This window comes from Pempheris klunzingeri, chromosome 6 (assembly GCF_042242105.1).
Source record: "Pempheris klunzingeri isolate RE-2024b chromosome 6, fPemKlu1.hap1, whole genome shotgun sequence".
Lineage (NCBI taxonomy): Eukaryota > Metazoa > Chordata > Actinopteri > Acropomatiformes > Pempheridae > Pempheris > Pempheris klunzingeri.
This window is the reverse complement of record NC_092017.1, coordinates 21,844,513-21,869,116: the sequence shown is the minus strand read 5'-3', so window position 1 is coordinate 21,869,116 and position 24,604 is coordinate 21,844,513. Positions and strand designations below refer to the sequence as shown.

Below are 24,604 nucleotides of genomic sequence, written 5' to 3'. Positions count from 1 at the left end.
AAGTGAATATATGATTTTGGAATTTCACTGATGCAATATTAACTGTTGCAATATTATATTCTAAAATATAAACACATAGTTCTCCAACTGGGGGAGAAACCATTTTTTTATGTCTGTGGTTTGCTACCTTTGTAGAATATCAGACCCTTTCTTAATCGGTGGATGTTGTGCGTTCTTGAGTGGTTGGACTGATGGAGAAAGGGTTGTATCTCTCTTTGTTTTTCTGTGCCTCTCTGTGCCACCAACTAGACGTGACGTCCTCATGATGATTGTACACAAAGGGGCCTGGTCCCCGAATCGGACATAGCACAAACAAACCCTGCACATACACACACGAAGCGAACGACGTTCTTGAATCTCGTGTAACGCTGGAGTTCAGGACGAATTCTGTTTCTGTGTATATGCAGCCTAAAAAATAATTTTTAGGTCTCAAGTTGTTACTAGAACTACAATATTGACACGAAGATTCCGCCGATTCTTGTTTTTAAGAGTGTTTATTTACAGCTGATATTTTTTTCTGATTCTCATTCTTGTGTAGTTTTGTTTGTAGGATTAATACAAACACAGCTGAATCACTTCAGGTTAAAATCCAGATTTTTCTGTTCTTGAATTAACAGAACCTCCTCTAAGCTTCAGTGTGTTACCATTGTACCAGTATGTGTTCTGCATATTACACAAGGTCAGTGGTCAGGCTGGACTTTGCAATAGTGAATGACCATGTGTGAGTGTGTGTGTGTGTGTGTGTGTGTGTGTGTTGATCACAAAGCTTTGCAATACTTTGAGTATTTCCGGTTTTCTGACACATTTTAATGGCTGTAGATAAATCTAGATTTGCTGTGCTTCTTGCTTTGTAAACAGTTTTTTGCCTTTTAAGTATGTGGATTTTTATTTCTGACCTGAAATATACTGTAGATTTTGCAAAATTTTATATCACTGACATTGCTATTGTTTACTGTGAATAAGGTATTTCTAGAGCAATTTTAGCATGCCTACTTACAGCTGTAATATACAGTATAGATCAAACTGTTTTCAGTAGTTGATATATTGCATTTGGACTGACAGAACACAACAAACATTGATTTTATTTATTTTTTCATTGTGTATTTATGGATACTTTTACCTTCCATAAGTCATACTTTCACTTATTTTCTTGAAAAATATATATATATATTTCTTTTCTCTTATTTTGAGCAGAAGGAATTGTCTTTTACATTCCTAAATAAAACATGGACTGAAGCGCAACTTTGTCCTCTTGACAGTCCTTTTTCTTCCTCTCTCTGCCAACATTCACAGAAAAAGCCATAGAGTTGCACAGACCACTTCTGAAGCCATGATAATGTGACTGAGCGAGAATTTATGGCCGCGCGGCTCACATCTGCTGTTGGATTTAAAACAGAAAAAACCCTCTGCTCAAACAATTCCTCATACACACACACAAACACACGCATAAAATACACTTTTGTTATATTTTCTGGGATATTTGAGAATTAAAAAGGAAATTATACAATTAAAATGCACATACATAATTATGAATGTTTTCATGTTTCCTAGTTTTCAGAACAAATGTACATTAAATGCCATGTGAGTAATCAGTGAAAGAACTGACTGTTCTGTCTTATTTCAGCCCCTGTGTACCACCTAGTCCGTCCGTATACAATCAGCAATGGCAATTGGCTCTTTTTTTGCAACAGTATGTATAGTAGACATTTCTATAAAGTATTTGTGGCTTTTTACAAAACCACAAATACTTTATGCAAAACCAGTAGAAGAGAAAAGTGAAGTGATACTGCCCTCAAGTGTCTCCCACAGGTATTTATCTTCACATCTCTCACTAGGTGCCACTAATCACATGCATACAGATCTCAATTAAAGATCACATTTAAATCCCAATTAAAGATTAAACATTTCTAGCAAACCTCAAACAATCGGAGGACGTTGAAAAAAAGTTTAGTCCCGAGACAAAAGACGTGAGATCCTTCCCTCCTCTTATTTGAGGAGAATGAAACCGCATGAAAAGTGAGAACCTGTAAAAGAAAAAGAGAAAAAAAAAAAGGAAGATTTTCTGTTCATGTGCAAATGCAGCTAAAACAGCTTCTTATGTATTCTCACGGGCGTCTGGTTTCTATGAGTAAGACGGGTATCTTATGCATTTAAATGACACAAGCTGCAAATAAAGATTACTGATTAATCTGCAAATAATTACTTCCAACTCATTGGTCTATAAAATGTCTGAAAATGCATGTCAGTTTCCTAAAACCTAATAGATGTCTTCAAATTGCCCGTTTAGTCCAACCAACAAAGAAAACAATGACATCACAGCTGTGACGGGGACATTGCTCACTGATCGCTGGCTCCATTTTTCAGTGACTGCATTGGCACATCATGAACAGAAAATGTGACATTTATCTTATTTATCATTCGCCGGCTCTGTAACTAAAACAAATACGAATCGCGTAATTCCTTCAAAATGGCAAAAAGAAGTCCATGAATTAAACGACAGTGGCACAAAAAAAAACAAAACATTTTCAGTACCAATGTTAATGCCTCTGTCCCGTCCTCTTCATCCCAGTACGATTCATAAGTGAATCGATCCACTCGGTGACGTCATGCGACCGTTAAACGGCGTGAAAGTGAGCATTTAACAGTTCCTTTCTGTGCTCCGTCTCCATCTTTCAAGCTTCTAGCAGTGAGGGTGACTTCGGCCCACACAATTATAAGGTTTTAGGAGCACATTACACGAGCGGCAGGTCCACATGAGTTTGACATTTCTCCCAATGCAGGCAGTTAAGTCTGTTAGGTACACTTGGAAGTCCTTTGTAAGGAAGAGGGCCACATATAGCGTGTGCTAAGGCTACAAGATTTGACTGGATTGACTTGTTGCATCTAAAATAATCACAACTCAAATAAGAAACAGAATAGTATGACAAATATGCGAGCCTCAAATAAAAACGTAAAAAAAAAAAACATGATCGGATTAGGACTTTGACTCATTATCCAAAGTTGTGGAAGGTTTATATGCGAGTATGAAAGGAGCCATGGCTTTGTGTGAAGCTCTGATCCTTCAGGACTGTCTCTCAGTACAGTGAAGCTGCACAAGCAGATGCTGATCTGGGCTCAGGCTTTGCCGTTTGCATCTGGTCCCAAATCTGCTTGCCTCAAACAGTTTGAGGTTCAAATGTCGTTCTGTGGTTGGAGCTGCTGCTGCATGTTGCTCAGCTCCTCGATCAGGTGCTTGAAGGTGATTCTCATCTCGGGCATTTGCTCCCAGCATCTGCGCATCAGCCTGTACACCTGTCAAACATCAGCTGTATTAGATTACGGGCGGTACAACTTCAAAACATGGCAACAAAATAAACCACAGCCAAGTAGAGATGCACTGACCATTATTATATGAGGCCAGAGACTACTGTGGCTAATATGGTGATTTTAACGAAGAAACTGTGTAATGTGGGATAGTCAGGCTTTGTTCAAACCAGATCTGAAGATCAATTCAGTCACAAGCATCTCTACCTAAAAGTATACTGCAAGTCTCCAAGATAAATACTTTAAAACCACTGTAATAATGGTATTATCACTAGTAATGTTTCACATATTCTAAGATAGGTTTGAAGGATGCGGCTGCTCCATGTAATAGGGTAAATTACTACTTTGTGTGCTCTGATCTTTTTTGGTAACCCTTTCTTCCCTGTTTCCTCTCCAATGGGATGTTGGAATTTTAACACTGAGACCCACTTTTCCTTCAGTCTGTTGCTCCTTTCCTCATGTTTTTTTTTTAAAATATTTGTTTTGTAAATAAAGACAATCCTCAAGATGTACGCAATAAAATTTTTTTTAAAAAAAGTGTCCATATCATTGCTGTGTTGTGTTGTGTTGGTGTTGTGTTGGACAGTTTCTTACAGGCTCAGGACAGCTATCAGGACATGGCAACCTCCTCCCTTCTGTCAACACCTTCACCAGTCGCATGACAGTCATCTGACCTTGACTTCGGCCAGTCATAGTGAGGAAGAGCTGCGAGGGCAGGTTACAAAAGAAACATTACAAATACAACATTATTTGATGCTGGCTATTTTTATGAAGACATGAAACATGAAAATGGGCTGAAGATAGTGATGAGTACAGAGCTGTACGAGCTTTTATGTTATTATCTTCTGTCACATCACTTGACCTGTGCAGGTCTTTATTACTAATTACCTTCCAGTAATAGTTATAGGTCAGTCAGGATAACAGTGGCGATTAAAAGCCTTGATGTAAATGAAAGATCGCCATGATAAACTAAGCTCTTAGTGTTGGCACAGGGTGTAGTTTGGACGCAGCTCCTGGTGGAGTCTGTCATCTGTTGCTCTGGCCAAAGAGCTACACCATCTGCCACATGCAAATGACTGTGTTTGTGTGTAATGCTGTGATAAATTCACATCTTTATTCCTGCGTGACGGGTATGTTGTATGTATTTAAGATCAAATCATCCAAGCTTTAAAAAAAGGGTGCTGGATACTGACCGTCATCGGGCTCTTGGAGGAGTCGCAGTAGGTGATGAGTTCATACATCGTCACCCCAAAGGACCAAACGTCTGAGGCAAGGTAGAACTTGCAGTGTGTCAGACACTCGGGAGCATACCTGAAAAACAAAGTGTAAGAGGATGAAATGAATTCATACTGCACTGTCTTTATATTTCATTCAATAAAGTTTCAGTTCCGTAAACAAGAGACGCAGCTACAAAGGAGCTCCCCACCCTCAGGAATAAACCCAAATAAGCACAGGATCTCTCACAGGATACAAAGCAATGGCTGTCTACAACATGTTTCATTGATCAAGACAAATATCGATCTACATATACATGTATGGTACGTGTACACATACACAGTATATGCACAAACACACATGTATGCAAATGCTTTAGGTCAATCTTAATGGGTTGAATATTGTGTTGGACCCTCGCCAGATATAACAAGTTGTTTATAACAAGTTATTTCTGCCCCCCACAAACGGTTAAAATGTCTTTCATTGCAAGTGGGATAGAGCTAGTTGATGTCAGGACCAGCCCAGAATGGAAGTGCATGGGTCTGGTGTAATATCAGATATATAGTTTAGAAGAGTACCAAAAAAGACCCTGGGAGCTGTCTTACATTTAGGGCAAATTGGAGAAGGAGCAGGAGGTTGAAACGACTGCAGTTTGATACGGGACTAGTGCGGCCTATGAAGCACTCAAAACTGAAAAGTAGGTTTTCAATGTCAATATCACGTATGGTACATCTTTACTGAAATATACTGCTTTAATGCACTTTTTAAATACAGTTTACACTCTATGGATGTCTGTGTTTGCTTCAAGAAATATTAGTGATTAAATGATGATTAAGTGTCTCTTTAATAGAAAAGGGACTGTCTTTGTCTAACTTTACTAAATGGACATTTTTAAAAAGACTCTCCAAACTGTGCTTGAATGGATCACCATTACTCCATATATCTCCTACACGGCGTCGCTCCCCTCCAGTCATATACCGTCCATCTGCAGTCATTTCTAATCCTTCCTATTTCATTTAGTGTCCGCTCCCCTTTTTTACTCCCCCCTTCCTTTACAAAGTGTTCCTCTTAACAATACGTTCTCAGATCTCCTTCCCTCCTCGTGACTCACCAGAAAACAGGGCTGTCGTTCTCGTCTTTGACGGTGTAATATCCCTCGTTGTCCTTGATGCTCTTGGTGAGGCCGAAGTCTCCGATCTTCACTGTCCTCTCATTCTCAACCAGCACATTTCGGGCAGCCAGGTCCCGGTGGATGTAATTTTGAGATCCCAGGTAGTCCATACCCTAAAAACGAAACAAAACAGGGTCACTGTTCAACGGTTCAGACCGGGCGATTGAAATGCAGCCTACGGCTCTGTGTGATCGACTCTGTGTCATATGCATACAAGCAAAGGCTACATCTGGAGGGAGAAACTCAGCCAGTGAATTAGGGGCACATACCTGATTAAGTTTTATTTTTAAATGTTTGGTCAAATTTGCCACAACTCAAAGAGGATGAGGTATTTTTGGTATTTTTACAGCAAACAACCACCAACACCATAAACTCACTACAATAGTTTAATATTTTTGTCATACCTCTATCAAATCACATGACTGCTGCTTTGGAATGCTTTTGAATTGCTGACCACAAATATCTTAACAGGAAGTGTTACAACATTTCAAAACAGTTTGCGCAAAAGGTGTTTAATGCCAGTATGAGAAGCAGACGTGCCCGATGGTGCCAGCTAATCAGTGCAAACAGAAGAAGCTGTTACCTTGCATATCTGGGTAGAGTAGCTGAGCAAAGTGCTGAGGCTGGTCTTGCTTTTATTTCTGGGTAGATACTCCTTCAAACTGCCCAGGGGGACGTACTCCATGATCAGCTTAATGGCCTGACCACCTACGGACAGATACACACATCAATTCAATTCGAGACAGAGTCATTCTTAATAGTGAGGGTAATAAATAGAGGGTGTGTGTGTTTGTGTTTGTGCGAACATGCTAATCCCAGTTTGTATATTATGAATGTATTATCTTCACATTTAAGTCACAGAGCTAATTATTCTTTTTATATTTTGCTTGTGTTCACAAAGAAATTGAGGACATATTTCATATTACTGTCAAACTGGGGCTACATACATGTATGCTTAACACATTTAATGTTGGATCCCTGCTAAATTACCTTCCAATCACTGAGACTCCACCTGGAATTGAAGCATTTAACTAAAGGTCACTGAGCCGCACAGAAAGTGAGACCAAGTCTACATAAGCTGCTCTAGAATGAACATTTATAGTTTGTTTGTTTGTTTGAAGACAGCATGAGCCGCGAGGAGCTTCATCAGAGGAGGGTCAGTAGCACTCAAGATTTATTTAACATGCTTTTATCTTGAAAGCTCAAGCATCTGCTTAATTTCTGCCGGCTTGATGTCAGAAAGCACACAGCACTGGTTTAATATACAAGTGAAGATGGTTGGTTGAACACCTAAATAGGTGTTTCATAGTGTATGTGACTTTTTCAAACAAGAGCACTTCATGTTAACCCTAAATGTCTGCTACGCTTGAATTAAAATTATATTACATTATATTACCTACCGGTATCTGTGGGAAACATCTTAATGTGACCTTAAGATTTTTGAAGACTATTTTCAAACATCAGGAAGGCTTTTCAGTGGGTGGAGCACAGATCCAACAATACACATGTGGGTTTCTATGTATTTGTGTTTATTTTTGTGTCTGCACTCTTCCCATCTTACCTTCCTCTTGGCAAATGCCTTTGTATTTGACAATGTTTTCATGGTAGAGTTCCTTCAGGATGTCAATCTCGCGCGACAGGTTGGTGCTCTGCTCCTCTCGGTTCTCAGGCTTTAGGGACTTCACTGCCACCAGCTCACCTGTTCTATCTCCCCGAGGATCATATCTACAAAGCTCCACTTTACCGAAGTGGCCCTGCGTGAGGAACGTGAGAAATTTAAGTTATGCAGACAATTATGGATTAGTTCTCGTCTACTTCCTGTAGGTTTCTTATCATTGCCTAAATTACTTTAATTCTGCATCTGCTCTTCCTTATATTGTCTTTTCTTAAATCCCTACAGTTCACTTTAGGTTATGATACACCTCAAGAATTGTAATCCAGGTGGATTTTTTATTTGTAGCACACTTATGTGAACCATAAAATAGCGATGCATACTCACCAAACTATTTGCAGTACAAAATGCACTGAAAGTAATAGTAACTTTAATAAAAAACATTTAACAAAACAGCCAAGTTGGGATTTTTAGCATTTTGAGCACTGATACAGCAGAAACAGTTTACCTCTCCCAGATCTCTGATCCTCCTCAGGAACCTCTTTTCAAACACAGTTGGGTCCACCTCTGATGTCGGCTTGGGTTTGATAGATGGGTCTGAGAGACGGAAAAAAGAAACATACATTAGCCATGCAGGGTAAAACGTGTCTTTTCTTCCACATAAGCACACTTGCGTCATAGGAAGTCTATTGTGGTTGACAGTGTCAAGGTTTTCACCAGAATTTGCTGTGGTTGTATAACTGTTCACTTGGCCTGGTTTCCACACAAATGGCTACTTTTAGTTCATCAATTATTTCATCATTTTAGCCGGACTCATTGTATTGACATTCACCATTGTCAGTAATTATTTTTTATTGAACTTAAGCAGTCATTAAATTTTCCAGCCTTTTTAAATGCAACTTCTTATAGAGTGACATTTAGTTAAAGTGATTTTGTAGCCCTCTTGGGATTTTCATATAAGAGGGTTAGGGGTTTAAGAAACTTTAGCTTTAGTAAGAATGTCTGCAGGATCTAATTCTGGCCAGCAGGTGGAAGAACAGAGTCTATTATGTTGCCATGGGGCCCAGCTAAGGGGCAGATCAGTGATAATGCACCCAGTGAACTTCCTCATGAACATCTGAGTTGAATAAACAACTCTGTCTGTCTTTGCACTGCTTACTAGGCTGCTGCTAAGTGAGATACAAGAAAATGCAAAACAGTCAGATCATGTTCCAGCAGTAAACAACCTGTACCTGCTTTTGGCCTGTTCTGCACTGTACGCTCAACTCTTTTCGATTCTAACATGTTTTTGAAAACACAATGGCAATAAAACACCTTAAACTGCAAAAACAAATGGTTGTACTTCATAACTGGATCCATTCCAGTATATGAAAATACCAAACATACATTACATAACGTACATTACACACATTCCTCTCATACATACTCTTTTCCTCCAGCATGTCTATGTCTCTGACGATAGCCCTGAAGAAAGGTCTCTTCTTAGGGTCATAATTCATGCAGTGGGTCATCAGTTCAGCCAGCTCTCTGCAGTCTGGGGAGGCCAGTTGGAACTCTGTTTCATAAAACCTCTCCTTCTGCTCAACACAAACACATACATATGAATGAGGAGGTGCATGTAAACAGAGTTAATGTGATCACTGATGTGTGATGGTAGACAGGAGAATGAAAATGTAAGATAGCGGTTATATTTCAAATTAAAGACATTACATTAGATGTATGTATGATTATATAGACAGTCATTATCACTTAGGTTCTTGTGTGTGCCCCCAACCTCTGTGAGTTTCTTCTCTTTGAGGGGGACTTCTCCATCATAGCAGATCTCCCACAGGGTGGTACCAAAGCCCCACTTGTCAGCTGCGACGCTCAGGTTAGACACGCTCTTCACACACTCTGGAGCGATCCATGGGATACGATGCACACACTCTGCAGAGGCAAACAAAGTCAGCTTTGGCTACACTAAACCAATTTAAGCACACATTTGTTTCAGTCCCATGATGTCCTCATAAAAATAAAAGAAGATTATTGGAGTGACCGTGTGTGTAGCGTACAGTACACAGGCCAAACCTCATTAGTGGAAGATCATTTTCTAAGCTGCTCTGATGTGTATGAATGTTTGAAAAAAGTGAAGGTGAGTGACACTCTGAGCAATGAGACTCTCAAAGGCAAACCTTGCGCTTTAACATGTGATAGTGGGAACCTTTCCTCCAATATTGTGTGTTTTAAATACGGACACATATGCTCACTGACATTCGAACACACCTTGAACAGACTGAAACACCATAATAACTGGAAAACTAGTATAGCCATATCAGCCCTGTCCTCATTAAGCCGGAACATTTGTATTTCTACGTTTTTGTAGGCCATGTCCTATAAGTGCTCGGACGCACCGGAAGTCCTCTCTAATCCATGTTCTTCATACATGTTTGCTTTTCATTTCCTACATGTTGTAATTTAGTGACATAATATTGTTCTTCTTCTCTTTGATAATGGCATCTATTGCATGTCTGTCTGCCCTCCTCCTACGCTGCTCTTTCTGAAGTTTCTCTCATTTTTTCCCAGTTGGCAGATTTTTTGTGCAGTTTTTCCTTCTCTCTGATTTGTCCACGTTATGGATCTATGAATAGAGGGCAATATATATTGTGCAGACTGTAAAGATCTTTCAGAAAAACTTGAATTATTTTTTTATTTTTATTTTTTAATTAAGCTGCCTTGACTTGATTTATATTCATATTTCAAATTTCAAGTCAACAGTAAAATATGATCACTTTTATCAAATGCTAAAAAAAATCTCTATGTTTAACACTTTTTGTAAGTGTGGCTAAGGCGTGACCTCATGGATCTGAGCCAACATTCACAAACTGAATCCAAACACCAGGAAGCAAAAGTAGAGTATAAAGTATTTGGGCTGACTGGGCGGTTAGCTGGCTTTAAATGTTAACTGACTGCATCTACAGAATGTAAAAAACCTTGGCACCAGCTGGCTGAAAGATATTACTGACTGGAAGACACGCTAACTGGTTAGCTGACCTCCAGTGTTTACTTTTTGGCACACAGAAGGGAAAGAGGAAGTAGTGGGGGGCTGAGTGGAGAGAAGGGGGAGGATGGAGACAGGAATGGGAGCAGGGACTGAGATAATTGAGTGTAAGGATAAAAGAAAGAGGACAAATTAAGTGTGGAAGTGATGGATGGATTTGAGGGTTTGAGGCAAGCAATCAGAGGTTGCTGGGAAGAAAGCAAGATGGCTCTCATGGGTTTCTCAGCACTTTGTCCACCATATGTTCAATCAAATCTATGTACAAGGACATCGATGCGTAACTGGAAGACTGATTGCTCTGCAAAGTGATGGAGACTGAAGAGGAAATGTTAAGAGTTCTGGGAACAAAGAAGGAGGGAGGGAGGAGCGTCCCCAGGGGGCATGTGGCAATGGACATTTGCACAGAATCATTTCAAGTCTGTCCTGTGGTTTGCTGATCCATTTGTACAGCCAAACGGTGTTATATCGCACAACTAGTTCTAATAGACAAACAGTAACTTGAGGCGGCCATTTGAGGGGAATTGTGCAATCTGAGAAATGTCCTTGTTGTGCCATCTTCCCTGAACCCAGATCTGGCTTTCACAAAACAAATTACAGTCTGAGAGGGGAATGTACCCAGAGTAATGTGCATCGATTATGTGACAAATATGATTCCTATTACTGACAACCCCTGCTTGATCGGAAATGCTCTGGAAGAAATGAGGACAGAGAGACGGACTTTTAAGAAAACAGACAAAACAAGAGCAAAAACAAGAATCCAACTCAGGAACTGGGACAGGGCTGTGCATAAAACACACGACAATAAATTTATTAATTTATACTTTACTGTAAAAAGTGTTAGGAGACAAGTAGGAAGCATATTTTGAAATTTGTTCGAGCCTTTTATCAGACTCTTGATATCAAGTCTCACGCTGGCAGACCAACATCAGATGTGTGTCAGCGAGCAGTTCTGTTTTCTTCTTGGTCAAACCAGTTTAACATATTTAACTACATCTTAAATTAGTGGTCTTTGGACTTTAGAGTTAGTTTTCAAAATGTATTGGTAATCAGTCTTACTAATCTATTCTATCCAAATTATTTTAGCTCCTCAACTTAACAACATGCAGCTGTAGCATTTTATGCATTCTCATTTTGGTTTCACTATCATTTACAGCTGGCTGGGAAAGAAAGTGGAACTTATTGTGAAATTTTCCATGGCAGCTATTTTGTAACCATTTAGTTTCACTTTTGGTAACCCAGAAAGAGACACAATGTGTGTATGTGTGTATTTATGTCTCAACTTTGTGCTCACCCTCTCTGGTAAGCACTGTAATTGGTATTCCTGGGTCGCTGAGCTTGATGAAGGGCCCTCCTTCATCCATATCCAGTCCGTCCCTGGCCAGCAGGATGTTTTTAGCACACACAAAGCCGTGAACCAGCTTTTTGTCCTCCTACAAACACCCACAATACACGCACAATACAAAAACTCTATTAGCTCACAATCAAGAGAGCAAATATAAAGATTATATTGATAAAACGGTCCTAATATGATGCCTAACCCCATAGATTCACACAGGACTTAGATCCTTTCATTCCTACAGTTTGTGTGTACGTGTGCTTTCCTGCCTCACCAAGTAGCTGAGAGCTGAGGCCAGCTGCTTGGCCACCTGGAACTTCCATGGTGTGCTGAGTGGGCTCTGCTGTCTCCTCATGAATACGTCCAGTGGTCCTAACTGGACAAACTCCTCAACCATGATATCTGTTCCACAAACACAAAGAGACAAGTGTTCAAGATGTTACAAACAACCCCACACTCTCATACACATGTACACACACAGATCCCAAAATGCACTTACTTTCCTGGTTGCGGACACACACTCCATAAAGCAGCACTATGTGTTTGTGGGACACTTGTCGCATCATACTGGCTGTTTCAAAGAAGGCCTGTCACCGGAAAGACAGAGAGCCCTTAATACATAGCACATTACAGAAACGTTTCTGCTCTGATTAGATTTTGAAATAGCTGACTGCTACCTAATATTAACTTTCAGGGTGGTTACATGTTGCAGAAAGGATGCAGTCAAAGTCTTCATAAACAATAGGTGTAAGAGGATCTGTGAGTGTGCCTCACCAAGGAGATGTCCCTGTGTCCAGAGTCCAACACCTTCAGGACCACTTTAACCTCCTGAAAGGATGAGTAACCAGCGTCTTCCTCCTCCTCACTCTTCACCCTCAGAGTCCCTGAGTAGATGCTGGTTCTCATGCCCCGGCCAAGATGCTCCTCCTGGTTAATACAGCAGGGAGCAGAGAACACACAGTGTTACCTAATATAATTACATCACGTATTCAAAGAATGGCTACAACAAAAAGAGGTGAGCCGCAGGATTTCTGCAGCCAAACATTTCATCATGATACTTGTTAAAGTCTGTGAGAAGAAGAAGTACTTATCAGTAGACAGGAATAAATTCAACTGTGTGTCTATCTATCTATCTATAAATATATACATAAGATAATCAAGTTCATAGAGTCTCTTGATATTTGAGGAATCGCTTTCTTTCTCTGTGCACTACACCTGTAGTTTATATGAGAAAAAGAAGATTAAATCTGTTGTAACGAGTTTAAATTCTACTGTGCGGGTTAATGCAGATATGAGGGAAAAATAACAATTTGCATACTGAAATAGAGACACCCTGATAATGCAAATGCAATGACCTACAATAATACTAAAGTTGAGTTGTTTGTGTGTTCACTAAACTGCGGTATGTATTGAGGCTGAGCTTGGTGGTGTAAGACTGCATTATATTACATCTAAAATAATTTTAAAGTTTGCAATACATTATCTAGACTTGTGTTTTCATTATCTATTTGAAGAACTTCATCTGCAAAGATCATATAACTGTACTATAACAACTCCATTACCACCACAACATGGGACAGACAAGAGGAAGTGTACCTGTTCAATCTCCTCCTTGAGAATGCGATGGAAGCTGAGCTGACTCTCCTGCATGGGTGTCTGAGGGGTCTGTGCTCTCTCTTTAGTGACCACCAGCAGGTTGGAAACCTCTGAAACACGAACACACACACTTTTAAAGGGCCATACTAGGTCTGAGGTTGTACGTACTTTAAAGTCTACATTATTTATATAGCTGCTGACCATTTTTTAAAGTGTGTTTTAGATTCTTCTTTGTCAAAATCAAGCTGCAAAGACTTGATAATTGTTGGTTAGGTGATCCCCCACAGAGAATGTTATGTCTGTTTGTATTGTTGTTGTCAAGGTTGTTGTTATTGTAATGCTGTCGAGAGTTTAGATGGATTTGAAAAGTCTTGTTTTGACAACAATAAAAGTAGAAGCGAGGTAAACTTGAAGTGTCTTTTGCAGAATGCAAGAATACTACAAATGTATAGACGCTCATGTATGCATTGGTATTCAGCTTGAAAGCAAAACTGTTGTTTACATGTGGTAAAACAAGCTCTCGACAATTACGTCAATGTGGCAATCATGTGAACAGCTATTCAGGTCGGGTTACCATACTGATTCAGTTTATTTTTTGTATATACAGAGCTGTGTGTGGGAGGATAAAGTGAAAAATGTGCCTTTGTGCCTGTTCTCAGATTATACATGTGTGTGTGCGTGTTTGTGTCTGTGGGTGTTGTGACAAAACCAGCACACTGTGGTTTAAGGGAGAACAAGGTATCTGCACTTCATCAGCATCACCCTACATTCACCGTCAAAGCGTGTTAAGAGCACTTTTCCATAACATGCAATCTATGTTTTTATGCACGCACCCGTTATGTTACATATAACACTGCACGTCTTAGCCCCTTGACCTAATCTAGGCGTAACGTTTAGCATTCTTATTCACACCTTGCTACAAACACATATTCTAGGGACACAGGTACACACATCTTTCACCCATCTGCTATCATGTGTTTACATAATATTATTTTCAAAATAATGAACAGCCATGCATAGACCCAAGGTAACACAAAGTAAAAGTAAACTGTGTTATAATCATGCTATTGTTGTATCATAAATATTTGAACAGGGACACCAATGCAGCATGCACTCCAGTGTTTTTTCATCCTCTAAAGCACACACAGCCCAAACTCTAACAGTTGTACCTTATTATTATAAATCAACACCACACAACCCCAACAAACAGCTCAATACATCCATGCACACACACACACACACACACAAGGCTCCACCTTTCCCTGAGTGAAGTAAACAAAAGAGTGCAACTTTGGCTCCGGAAACCCACATTTACAACTCTCTTCCTCTCTGACACCATTTCACACAGACACATACATTGTTCCTGCCAGCTTCACTTATCCTCAGTTAGTGAGAGACACAAACACACACGCACGCACGCACACACACACACGCTTATTAGAAAGAGCAACTCCACTCTAAATCTTGTATGGAGGGAAAGCTGACCCCAGCCAACGGTACAGCTAGGTGTGGTCTGTTGTACTTGTTACCACACCCAGCTGCAATGTAGCATTGCACAAAGTGCACAGTGAAGAGTTATACTGCACTGAGTGTGGATTGAGGATGCAGAGTCTGCCAAATGCCAGATCAAGCAGGATTTTCAGTCAGCTGTAGCATTTATCTGTTTTAAAAGCATGGGAACGTTACAGAGTAGTAATGCGTTTTTCTTAAGCATTTGTTGTTGCTTCCTGGAATGAGGACCTCAGAATCAAAGTGTCAATTAACCTCAGCTGAACCTGAAAATATGAAAAATATGTAGTGCAAATGGTTTTGCGGATTATATACTTTTAAGAATCATCATGAAGACAAACCTTCACTAGGGAATCAAATTTCTCACAATTCAAGGACAAGGGCCCTTTTTTCAACTGCTGATTGTCTCGTAAACCCTGTCTCAGCCATAACTCTGATCACTTGAGTGTTACTAAATGCAATGAATTTGCTACTTATTTCAGAGACAAGATTTCAACCATCAGAATGAATATTTCTTAGAAGAGGCTGGACAATATAGCTCAAAGTATTGTTCGTGTGATCTCTAACTCCAGACCAATCTCCAATGTTTTCTATTCAGAAAATTCTAATCTGGCCTCAGGACCCAGCACAGTGAGGAAACAGCTCAACTCAAAGTTGTGGATGACCTTTGTGCTTGTCCTGCTAGCTTTAAGTGCCGCATCTGAATACAATAAAAAATTTCGGCTGAACAGACAAGGACGCTGGGTCTGTCTCTCTGGCACAGCTCTTTAATGGTTCAAATCTTACTTAACTGGTTGATATTTCTATGTGGATGACCGCTCCACCAATAAATAGACCTAAATGTGGTGCCCCACAGAGCTCCATCTTCCCAATTGCCCAATTCTTTTCAGTCTGTATATCTAACCACTCAGCGTTATTAGAAATCGCAACATCTATTTCCATAATTACACAGACAATACCTAGCTATTTGTCCCTGTGAGCTAAAATTATTACAGATCAGCAAATGAAGGCAAAACTAAGGTCTTTGTTATTGAAGAAAAAGCTGAAAGAGAAAAAACTGCCTGACCACCTGATATTATTAGCACTTAATACCAAGGAATGGGTCGAAAACTATGATGTTATTTTTGACTCTGATCTATATTTTGAATGTGACATTAGAAACATGACTATAGTGTCTTTTTATCATTTGGGGAATATTGCCAGAGTCAGACCCTTCCTCTCCCAGGCAGACTATGTATGAAAGCTAAGTGTTTTTTTTTCTGATGGTTGTTTTATCTCGTCTTATCCTGCTGTATTTGTAGTACTGTGTGGGTATTGGGTGTTCCTGCATGTGCCTTTGAGTAGATAACAGTGTCATTTTCTATGTATGTATGGAATTAAGCTTACCTCTAGGCTGAGGAGGGCAGCAGCGCAGCAGCTGGAAGTGAAGGTTGTCGGTACGAAGGCTCTGGCCCTCCAGGTGCTTCAGCAGCTCCCCGAGTGTAGGCCGAAACGTCTCAGTGCCATACAGGCAGAACCCATTGGGGACCATCTCGATCTGGAAGTTCTTATACTGACGCACAGGACGAGACTCCTGGTCCACCTGGATGCAGAAAGAGAGAGAGAGTGTTTGATTGCAACAGGACAAAATGGCAAACATGGAGGAACATGAGGCTAATGGAAAGATCAAATGAGCAACAGAAGTGAAGTGGACAATTTAAAAATTTTAGAAGAGTGGGAGTGTGCAAGGAAAAGTGAGTAATGGCGCTTTTCCACTAGCACCTACTCGGCTCGACCTTTAGGGTTTTCCATTAGGTGATAGTACCTGGTACCAGGTACTTTTTTAGTACCTACTCGTCCGGGGATCCAAGCAAGCCTAGTCGAGCCGAGTCGAGCCGAAAATGTGACGTCAACAGACTGCAGGCCACTGATTGGCCTGGGAGTGACGTCCCTAGATGAGTCATGAGATCGACTCGTTCACAAGAATCAAACCCGCCGTTTTTAAAACCCTGGCAACAGCGACCATGCATTGTTATTATTTCTGTGAACGAGGTAAATGGCTACACGCAAACCAAACACTCGATGTCCTTAGTTGTGTTGTGTTTGTGTCGCATACAAATGACGCCACTGGAGTTTCGGGCCGCCTCGCTATGACGAACCCACCCATGTTGAGGTGGTATGCAATTGTAATGGAAAACGACCGAAACCGAGTCGAGTAGAGGCGAGTAGAGCTAAAACTGTGTAATGGAAAAGCGCCATAAGTGTTATGAACTGAGCTAATGTCAATATCTTAAAAACTACTTACATTAGAAACACTTTCTTTTTCTAACTACTACAACACTAACATGTATTTGGCCCTCTGTGTCTGTAAACAGTGGCTTAGCTGACCCAGTGGGTGCTTCCTCCCATGCTGACTCATAATGCTGCAGTGCACTGTAGTGACCTGTCTTAATCTAAGCATCGTGTAATCCAATAGAAAATAAACTGACTCTAATTGGTGCGGTGTTTCTGTGGCTACTGTATGTGTGTGTGCCATGTCCTCTGGTTTGTGAATAACCTACACAAGGCCTTCGAAGTACATCATTGGGATGGAAGTTATTACCTATCCTAATAATACATTATTCAGTCCATTCATATCCTCTTTTAATGTAGCCGCACAACACCGTGTACACAGTTCATAGGACTAATTTCCTGACCACTTTGCCTTATAGTGTCATATCAGGAAATTAGTCCTACAATTTCCTGATATGACATTATGAGGATTCCAGATTTCAAGGACAGATTGTGTAAGAGCATCTCAGCTTACATCAGTTTATCGTTATAATATAACGTTTTATAGCATAGAGGCCTGTAGAAATCGAACAAACACAACAATAACTATGGGCATAGCACAAATTAAAATTCAAAACTCTCCTTAGTGCCAATGTGAGCACTTATTGAAGATATTCTTATGAAGGACAAAATTACATCATGCTGGCTAATTCACACTAACGTCCACATTTTATGTGTATTTCGCTTCAATTATAATTAATTTTTCAAATACATTTTCAGTTTCTACTTTTAAAAACAATGGGAAATATGACAATACTTGTACTTAATAATACTTATACCACTAATGCATGTAACAACTATAATGGACTAATTATCATACTATGATGGAGCATTGACAAATAATTTCCCAAAGATTCCTGGGGTCTAACAAAGACGGGCTGGCTGTAAAAGAATTTGTTGAGCTAATGACACACTTGATTTTATTGTGCGGGACAAACGAAACAGCTTCTTGACACCTGAATGAATCTACTTTACCTCGTTGCAGACCACAGTGATGATGATGTACTGATAGTCAGTGCAGCTCCAGCGTAAGATGTAAGTGCCCTCCTCGTTGCCCTCCTGACGCAGTTTGTAGGTGGCATACTCCGTACTGAAAAAGGAGAGGAATAATAAAGGTGGGCAGTAATGGGGTTCTATGAAAAGTAGACTGAAGGTTTTAAGTTATACAAAAGACTTAAATAAAAGTGTCAGTGAAATATAGCATGTCTGCATGTGCAGGTAGGAGGCAGGTAGAGTATAGGTAAAGATGAATTAAGGTCAGCAGCAGATGATTCATGGTGCATATGTGTAATAAAACTGCCACATGCTCACACACACACACACATTCCAACAATAAAACTGCCAGTACAAACCAGATGGGTCCGTGGCAGCCGTTGTTGATGTTGTGCACCACTGACGCAGGGGCCACCTCCTTGCACAGGTAGTGGTGGGCATCCACTGTAAGCCTGAAATACCCATCCACAAGGGCTGCAAGGGACACAGCCTCAGCCCTAGAAGCCATAACCAACTCCTGTAAAGAGAGGACACAAATAGATGAAGAGAAGGAGGGAGGGACAAAAGAAGTGATCAAAATCAGAGCTCTTATAAAACCACAATATTCGAGAGGGCTATCTAAAGGAGCGTTACAAAACTCAAAATCCATTTTCATGATGAAGCATGATACCACCATTACTCATGGCTGATAGCATGCAGCGAGAGGGATACTTCAGCATGAGGCAATTCCAAGCAAATGCTACCGTTCGTTCCCATCAACTATGAAAACAAGTCGAGGCAGTAGTCCAGGTTACTAAAATAACTGAGAAAGAGTGGTCTTATTATGACTATACTAAGACACATCACAACTGCATTTACTTTGATGTGTAGAATTGAGGTCAATACAACCGCTAAGCCACAGAAATTTTGTACAATAAATCCTTAAAGTTAAATACCAAACATTTTAGAAAACATGTGTAGAACAATGATTGTAAATGAATGAATGAAGAAGTTGACAATTGATCTTAAAAATTATAAGCAGGCTTCAGACACACCATTATAGGGTATTTAATGTAAACACAGTCTTTTTGCAGGTTCTGTCTTAGTGTGACATTCTACCACTCTACAACATTGCAAATGACAATCCACAGCTCAAAATAATCATATAAAGTTACAGCTGGGGTTACTAAAAGCAGATTTTAGTGCAAGCGACACATCCCACATGAAACACAATGCTCTTTGATGGTCTGTGCGTCTGTCTCACCATCCTTTTGTTGTCCTGTCTATAGATGGTGACCGTTGCCTCTTTGACGACAGCATGAGTGATCTCGTGGAAGTCGCAGAACACCACCCAGCTTTCGTTGGCATCTTTCTTTCTGTCATTCATCTGTTTTCCATCCAGCTTGCTCTTCTTTGACTTGCCCTTTTCTTTAAAGATCACAGGCGTCTGTTTTGAAGATATGCAAAAGACGTACACACATAAAAACTATGTAAGGAAGTAAACCATCAGCGTTTTCAAAGTACTATCCAAGAACAAAATGAAGTAATTCACATACTCTGTCCATCATCATCATCAAAAGATAATGTATCCGCTACGCTCTAATTTCTGGAGTATTTTTACAGAACCAATTCCAGGTCTTTGTGCATAAGAATAACAACAGTGCACATGAAATTTGATACTTATCATTGATTATGTCAAATATTACAACGGCAGCAGGATTGTAAGGAAAACTGCAGGCAGTATACATACTGTTAACAAGCAAGAATTAAAACATAAAAAAGGAGCACTAGTTTGCTTAGTTCCTGATTTTAATATTGTGGTGTAATTTATCCAGCTTCACCTTAATCTTAATTCTTCGTATACAAACATATCATATACAACAAGTTAACAATATTTTTCTGATATGACGTTTGTGTAATTCTGTCAAGAAGCTCTACATTTAATAGCAAACAGATCTGTCTGATAGTTGCTTGATACTTCCAGTTGATTTGGCACTAGTGAAACCAGATACCACGCCACATAGTTTCACTCACTGTAGCAGGCTTCTTTCTCCAGGAAATGCCAGTAGTACCAGTAACCAGGACCTGCATGTCACGGCTTGTTTCCATGTTCTGATTCTGGCTCTGCCCTTGGCTCTGGTTGTAGTACCCTAGAAACAGCAAGCAAAAATTAAACCACAGCCGTTGCACGTGCAGCCAAATACTCTAATCCAGTGGACACATAGGCTGTAGACACATTGATCGGAGTATTTATCCATTAATTAATTGGTTTCTCGCTATTGTTTTTTGGGAAATCCTGCAGTGACTATGCAGAGCAGAGTGAAGCCAGGGAAATGTCTTATTGGCCTTTGCTACTGTACTGTATGTTTACACTGAAAGACAATTCTGATCTTAAGCAGGTTACTCAGACTATCCAGTTCTGCATCAGTGCTTGAAAACTTCACACATTGGTTAGAAACATAAAAGGGTCTGGTCGACTCTGTGATCAGTGGGTTAATGTGACATGTAAACATCTTGTTTCTTTCACTTTCGGTTTTCACCATCAGCACACACACACACAATGTTTCAGGTATATTTGGATGTCAACAAAGTTCAATTTTTTTTTTTTCGAGAACTGTGGGACACCACAGGTACTCTCCACGTAAACACACCAAAGTAAATACTGTCAGTTAACTACTTTAATCCAATACAGATGTACAGCTGACTAGAAAATTGCAATACTACCATAAAAAAGAATAATAATGATAATAACAATCATCAATTCATTCATCTCCCTCTCTTGGTGTGCCACAACATGTTTCCTTTATTGTTATTACTCCCACCTTGATTATCTAATCAAATAATTCTCTTTTTGGGTCGAGTAAAACTCCATCTCAAACACAACCCTACACTGAGCTGTTGCATGCCACAAATCTGACTGCCTGGGAACTTTAAATCATCTTCCTGAAATCTTACCATGGTAACCTCCATTGCAGAGGTCTCCTTCCTGCGTTACACTGAGTGAGATGGGCTCAAGCAGCTCGCTGCCCAGGCCTCTGGTCAGGCCCTCCAGGGTGGCCAGGTACTTGATCTTCAGGTCGTACGGCGTGATGTTGCTGTCCTTGACTGTGCGGCGATTGAATTCGCTGAGGAATTTCTTGAAGACGTTGTTGATGCGGATGCGTGTCAGAATGTTGCGCTGCTTAATGTTTTGGTTCAGCGCCTCTGGGATGAAACGCTTGTAGCTGGTGGGATTAAGAAAGAAAGATAGATGAAAGTTAAGTCACAATTTCTTTCAGCGCTTACTACCTATGCTTTGTGCAAGTGAAGGCAAGGAAAAAACGTGACTTCTCAGAAACTATGAATTAAAGAGTAGCCATCTCATTCTTTAGTTACTTCCTGGTCTATGTGCAAGTGTTTTTGTGGTCTACAGGTTCTCTCAGCTTCAACTCTGGGGAGGATTATGACGTGACGGACGTGAGCAAGAGGATGTCAGGTGAAGCTGAAAAATTTAATTGTGTATGTATGTACTGTATGCATCTATGAAGTTCCTGACGTCACTTTATAGTTGAATTCACCACAACTATAATCAGGACAACACCACTGCTCCGTTTTCTCTGACAGGAATTCAGATAATGCTCTTAATTCATCAACAATCTATTTTCTGCCCAGTGTGTGAATATACTGCATTGAGTGGAATTTACATGAGGGATCATGCTTGTTTGTTTCACCCCCTGTGGATGTGGAAAAAGCCTGTTTTTCGGGACAACATATGCAAGTGAGCTGAGCACTAAAATGCCCTTCAAACAGGACACTTGGAACGAGCAGGTGAATTTCATAGAATCATTTTCAATCTTCGATCTTAATTAAAGGTCTGCTGAAGTCACACCATCCTGACTGGATCAGAAAATCAATGATTCAAGCCATATTATGTGTTAATGTTTAGGTGTGTATTACCTGATTTCATGGGAAGCAGTGGCTAGTGGCATATCCATGTGCGTGGCATAGTGAGTGATAGCAAGCACAGCCATGCCCAAACACTCATTTTCTATCTCATGTTGCTCTGCCTCTGACTGGGACATCCTCAGTGGAACCACTCCTTTCTGAAAGTCATGCTGGCCCTGTACGACAAACATATTACAATTATCAATGTAGACACACACCAAATACAACATTAACACCTAAGAAGAACTCCATTAGAAATGGGAGATTACAAGATATACTGTGCCACTTAAGGACCCCAAGATATACTTTGGGTCCTTCAGTGGCAAAAAAATTAAATTAAGAAGCACACTGCCTTATTTACAGCAAATTCAGATGAATTTCTCACATTTTGGACCATTGAAAATCATTTGAAGTGTGGAAGCATCCGTTTTTCCTGTGCCACAACATCTTTCAGTCTTTTGTTAGAATTGAATTGACAACATTGGCTCTAAATTACATTGAAGGGGTGTGCAGTGTATTGCTGACCTTAAACCTGCACTTCCTGGTATTGTTACATTTCCCCTTAGCTGTTGTTGTTTTGAAACTCAACTGTGAACTGTACTGTTGTTTGAGCTTTCAATCAGAATGTACTTTCAAAAGGTATCTCAAAGAAACAAATTATAAAAACAAAAATTTGAAAAATAAAAGAAAGAAAAGATTTTGGTAGTGTCAGATCTTATTAGATTGTCTGTCCAGATACAGTATATTCTTAATAATGGTAACAATGAGAGGACAAGGCCTACAACGCTGCCATGACAGTATATATAGAAATATATTGTTTTTTTTTCACCTGGGCAAACAGGTAATCGAGGGAGGCAGCGTCCAGTAGGGGCGTTCCTTCTGGTGTTTTCTGTTGGCTATGTCCTCCTTTGAGTTTACTGATGCAGTGCCTCCAAACTGGAGACTCACCTTCAGTGGTGCCATGCCAGTTTTTGAAGTAAAACCTGACAGGAGACAGAAAGAAGACAAGTGAAAAGACTTAATAGAGGAAAAATGCTCATTCATCTGAGTGTGCACATAGAAACAATAAAACAGGAAGTTCTCTATCGCTTCCTTTATTGTATGCAGTGATAAGTGAAGAAATGAAGTACATAAAATGCCCGTGACTAACACTTCCCCGTGCCCATTTTTCTGCATTTCATCATCTCCACTTTAATCTTTTGCCCAGTCTGTTACAATGTCGGTCCTAGGCCGTATTTCCCCTTTAGGCTTTGACCTAATTTCCTGTTTTCTCTCAAATGAAGCAGTTTGTCTGTGCTTTTCAGAGGAAATATATCATCTCTTTTTGTTCAGCATCACAGACGTCTGTCTACACTCTTCCCAGAAAAACAGCAGATATTGGGCAGCGTACAGGAATCATTGAGATCCAAATCCAGATACCATTCGAAAAACATGCAAAAAAAAAAAAAAAAAGAGAGGGAAAATAGAAAATAGCAGAAGATAAAGATCAGTAACATTCAGCCAACGGGCATGCACATACTGATGGCACAACTGCTGAGACTTTACTAGCCAGAGAGAAACATTCAGGAAGAGATCATTGAAATATGATGCTTTTTGATAGAGATGGGACCTTTTTAGAACAACAATATTGCCCAAAGTGGGCAGTCCCCATAGACAGCGTTTTTACAGGTGTTTTTGACGTCTGTCACGTTATTGACACTCCAGTAAGCCTGAGTTGTATTTTGTGCAATTTAGCACATATTAGCAGACTAACATACAAACATAAGATATCAAACATGGTAATATTATATATTACCATAAGCATACCGCATTGTCATTGTTAAGCATGTTAGCATGCAGACAAAAAGCCTCATTTAAAAGCACTGATGTGCCTAAGTGCAACCTCACAGACCCACTAGAGCAGGGTTGTGTGGATGGAGTCTTATTTCTTTTTTGTTTACCTGACAGGAATCCATCCTGGTGGCACTTTAATCCCTGTGTGTGATTTGTGTTGAACATTTGTTTATGCCAAAGATTGTGTGTATATCAAGACTTGGCCACAATATGCTATTCCTTTTTTGGGAGACTGCACTACAGTACGCAAAGCAGGCTGTAACAAACAAGATACACACACATAACTAGGGGTGGGCATTTCAAGCAAAATACTATTCGACAGTTACTGTGAACTATTCAAGGATTATTCAAATAGTTCACCCCCCATCGCGCGCACGCACACACACACACACACACACACACACACCACTGCTGCAAGGAGAAGCAGCGGGCATAGCTCATGCTACATCGCTTTTATCGCTGAAACATGTATTACTTGTGGCAGAATTACACGTTTGAATTACTTTGGATTAAAGCAGATATTGATTCGATTGCTGCCCACAAGATCTTCTGTCCACCCAGACCAAGTGTCGCACTTAAGGCTGCTTCTAGCTAATGTCCAGTCGCGGGAAAATCAGATGAATGAAACAATGAAAAATCAGAAAAAAATTATTTGTGCCCACATCTTTACACAGATCTGGCTCCATCTCAATGACCCGTATCAATCCACTGCTCCGTACTAAGGGGCGCCGGCGAAAACGAAGGGAAATATACTTTTTAAAATGAGACGACGGTCGTACTTGCATA

The 24,604-nt window shown here is 40.1% G+C and overlaps 1 protein-coding gene across 1 annotated transcript in view; it reads right to left on the bottom strand.

Annotated features, from left to right (window-relative positions):
• Nucleotides 1–1,071: 1,071 nt before the first annotated feature.
• The window catches only part of jak1 (Janus kinase 1), a 34,332-nt gene continuing 10,799 nt past the window's right edge, over nt 1,072–24,604 (bottom strand). Inside the window, exons 4-25 of the mRNA XM_070832899.1 lie at nt 22,815–22,968; nt 21,998–22,161; nt 21,017–21,285; nt 20,096–20,211; nt 19,326–19,508; nt 18,442–18,599; nt 18,065–18,179; nt 16,166–16,361; nt 13,271–13,380; nt 12,449–12,601; nt 12,174–12,261; nt 11,949–12,076; nt 11,630–11,768; nt 9,076–9,227; nt 8,728–8,878; nt 7,810–7,898; nt 7,251–7,443; nt 6,273–6,397; nt 5,630–5,802; nt 4,497–4,614; nt 3,898–4,008; nt 1,072–3,291 (exon numbers count right to left, since the gene is read on the bottom strand). Of these exons, the coding sequence (XP_070689000.1) occupies nt 3,172–3,291; nt 3,898–4,008; nt 4,497–4,614; nt 5,630–5,802; nt 6,273–6,397; nt 7,251–7,443; nt 7,810–7,898; nt 8,728–8,878; nt 9,076–9,227; nt 11,630–11,768; nt 11,949–12,076; nt 12,174–12,261; nt 12,449–12,601; nt 13,271–13,380; nt 16,166–16,361; nt 18,065–18,179; nt 18,442–18,599; nt 19,326–19,508; nt 20,096–20,211; nt 21,017–21,285; nt 21,998–22,161; nt 22,815–22,968 (3,205 nt within the window). The 3' untranslated portion in view covers nt 1,072–3,171. The remainder of the gene's footprint in view (nt 3,292–3,897; nt 4,009–4,496; nt 4,615–5,629; nt 5,803–6,272; nt 6,398–7,250; nt 7,444–7,809; nt 7,899–8,727; nt 8,879–9,075; nt 9,228–11,629; nt 11,769–11,948; nt 12,077–12,173; nt 12,262–12,448; nt 12,602–13,270; nt 13,381–16,165; nt 16,362–18,064; nt 18,180–18,441; nt 18,600–19,325; nt 19,509–20,095; nt 20,212–21,016; nt 21,286–21,997; nt 22,162–22,814; nt 22,969–24,604) is intronic.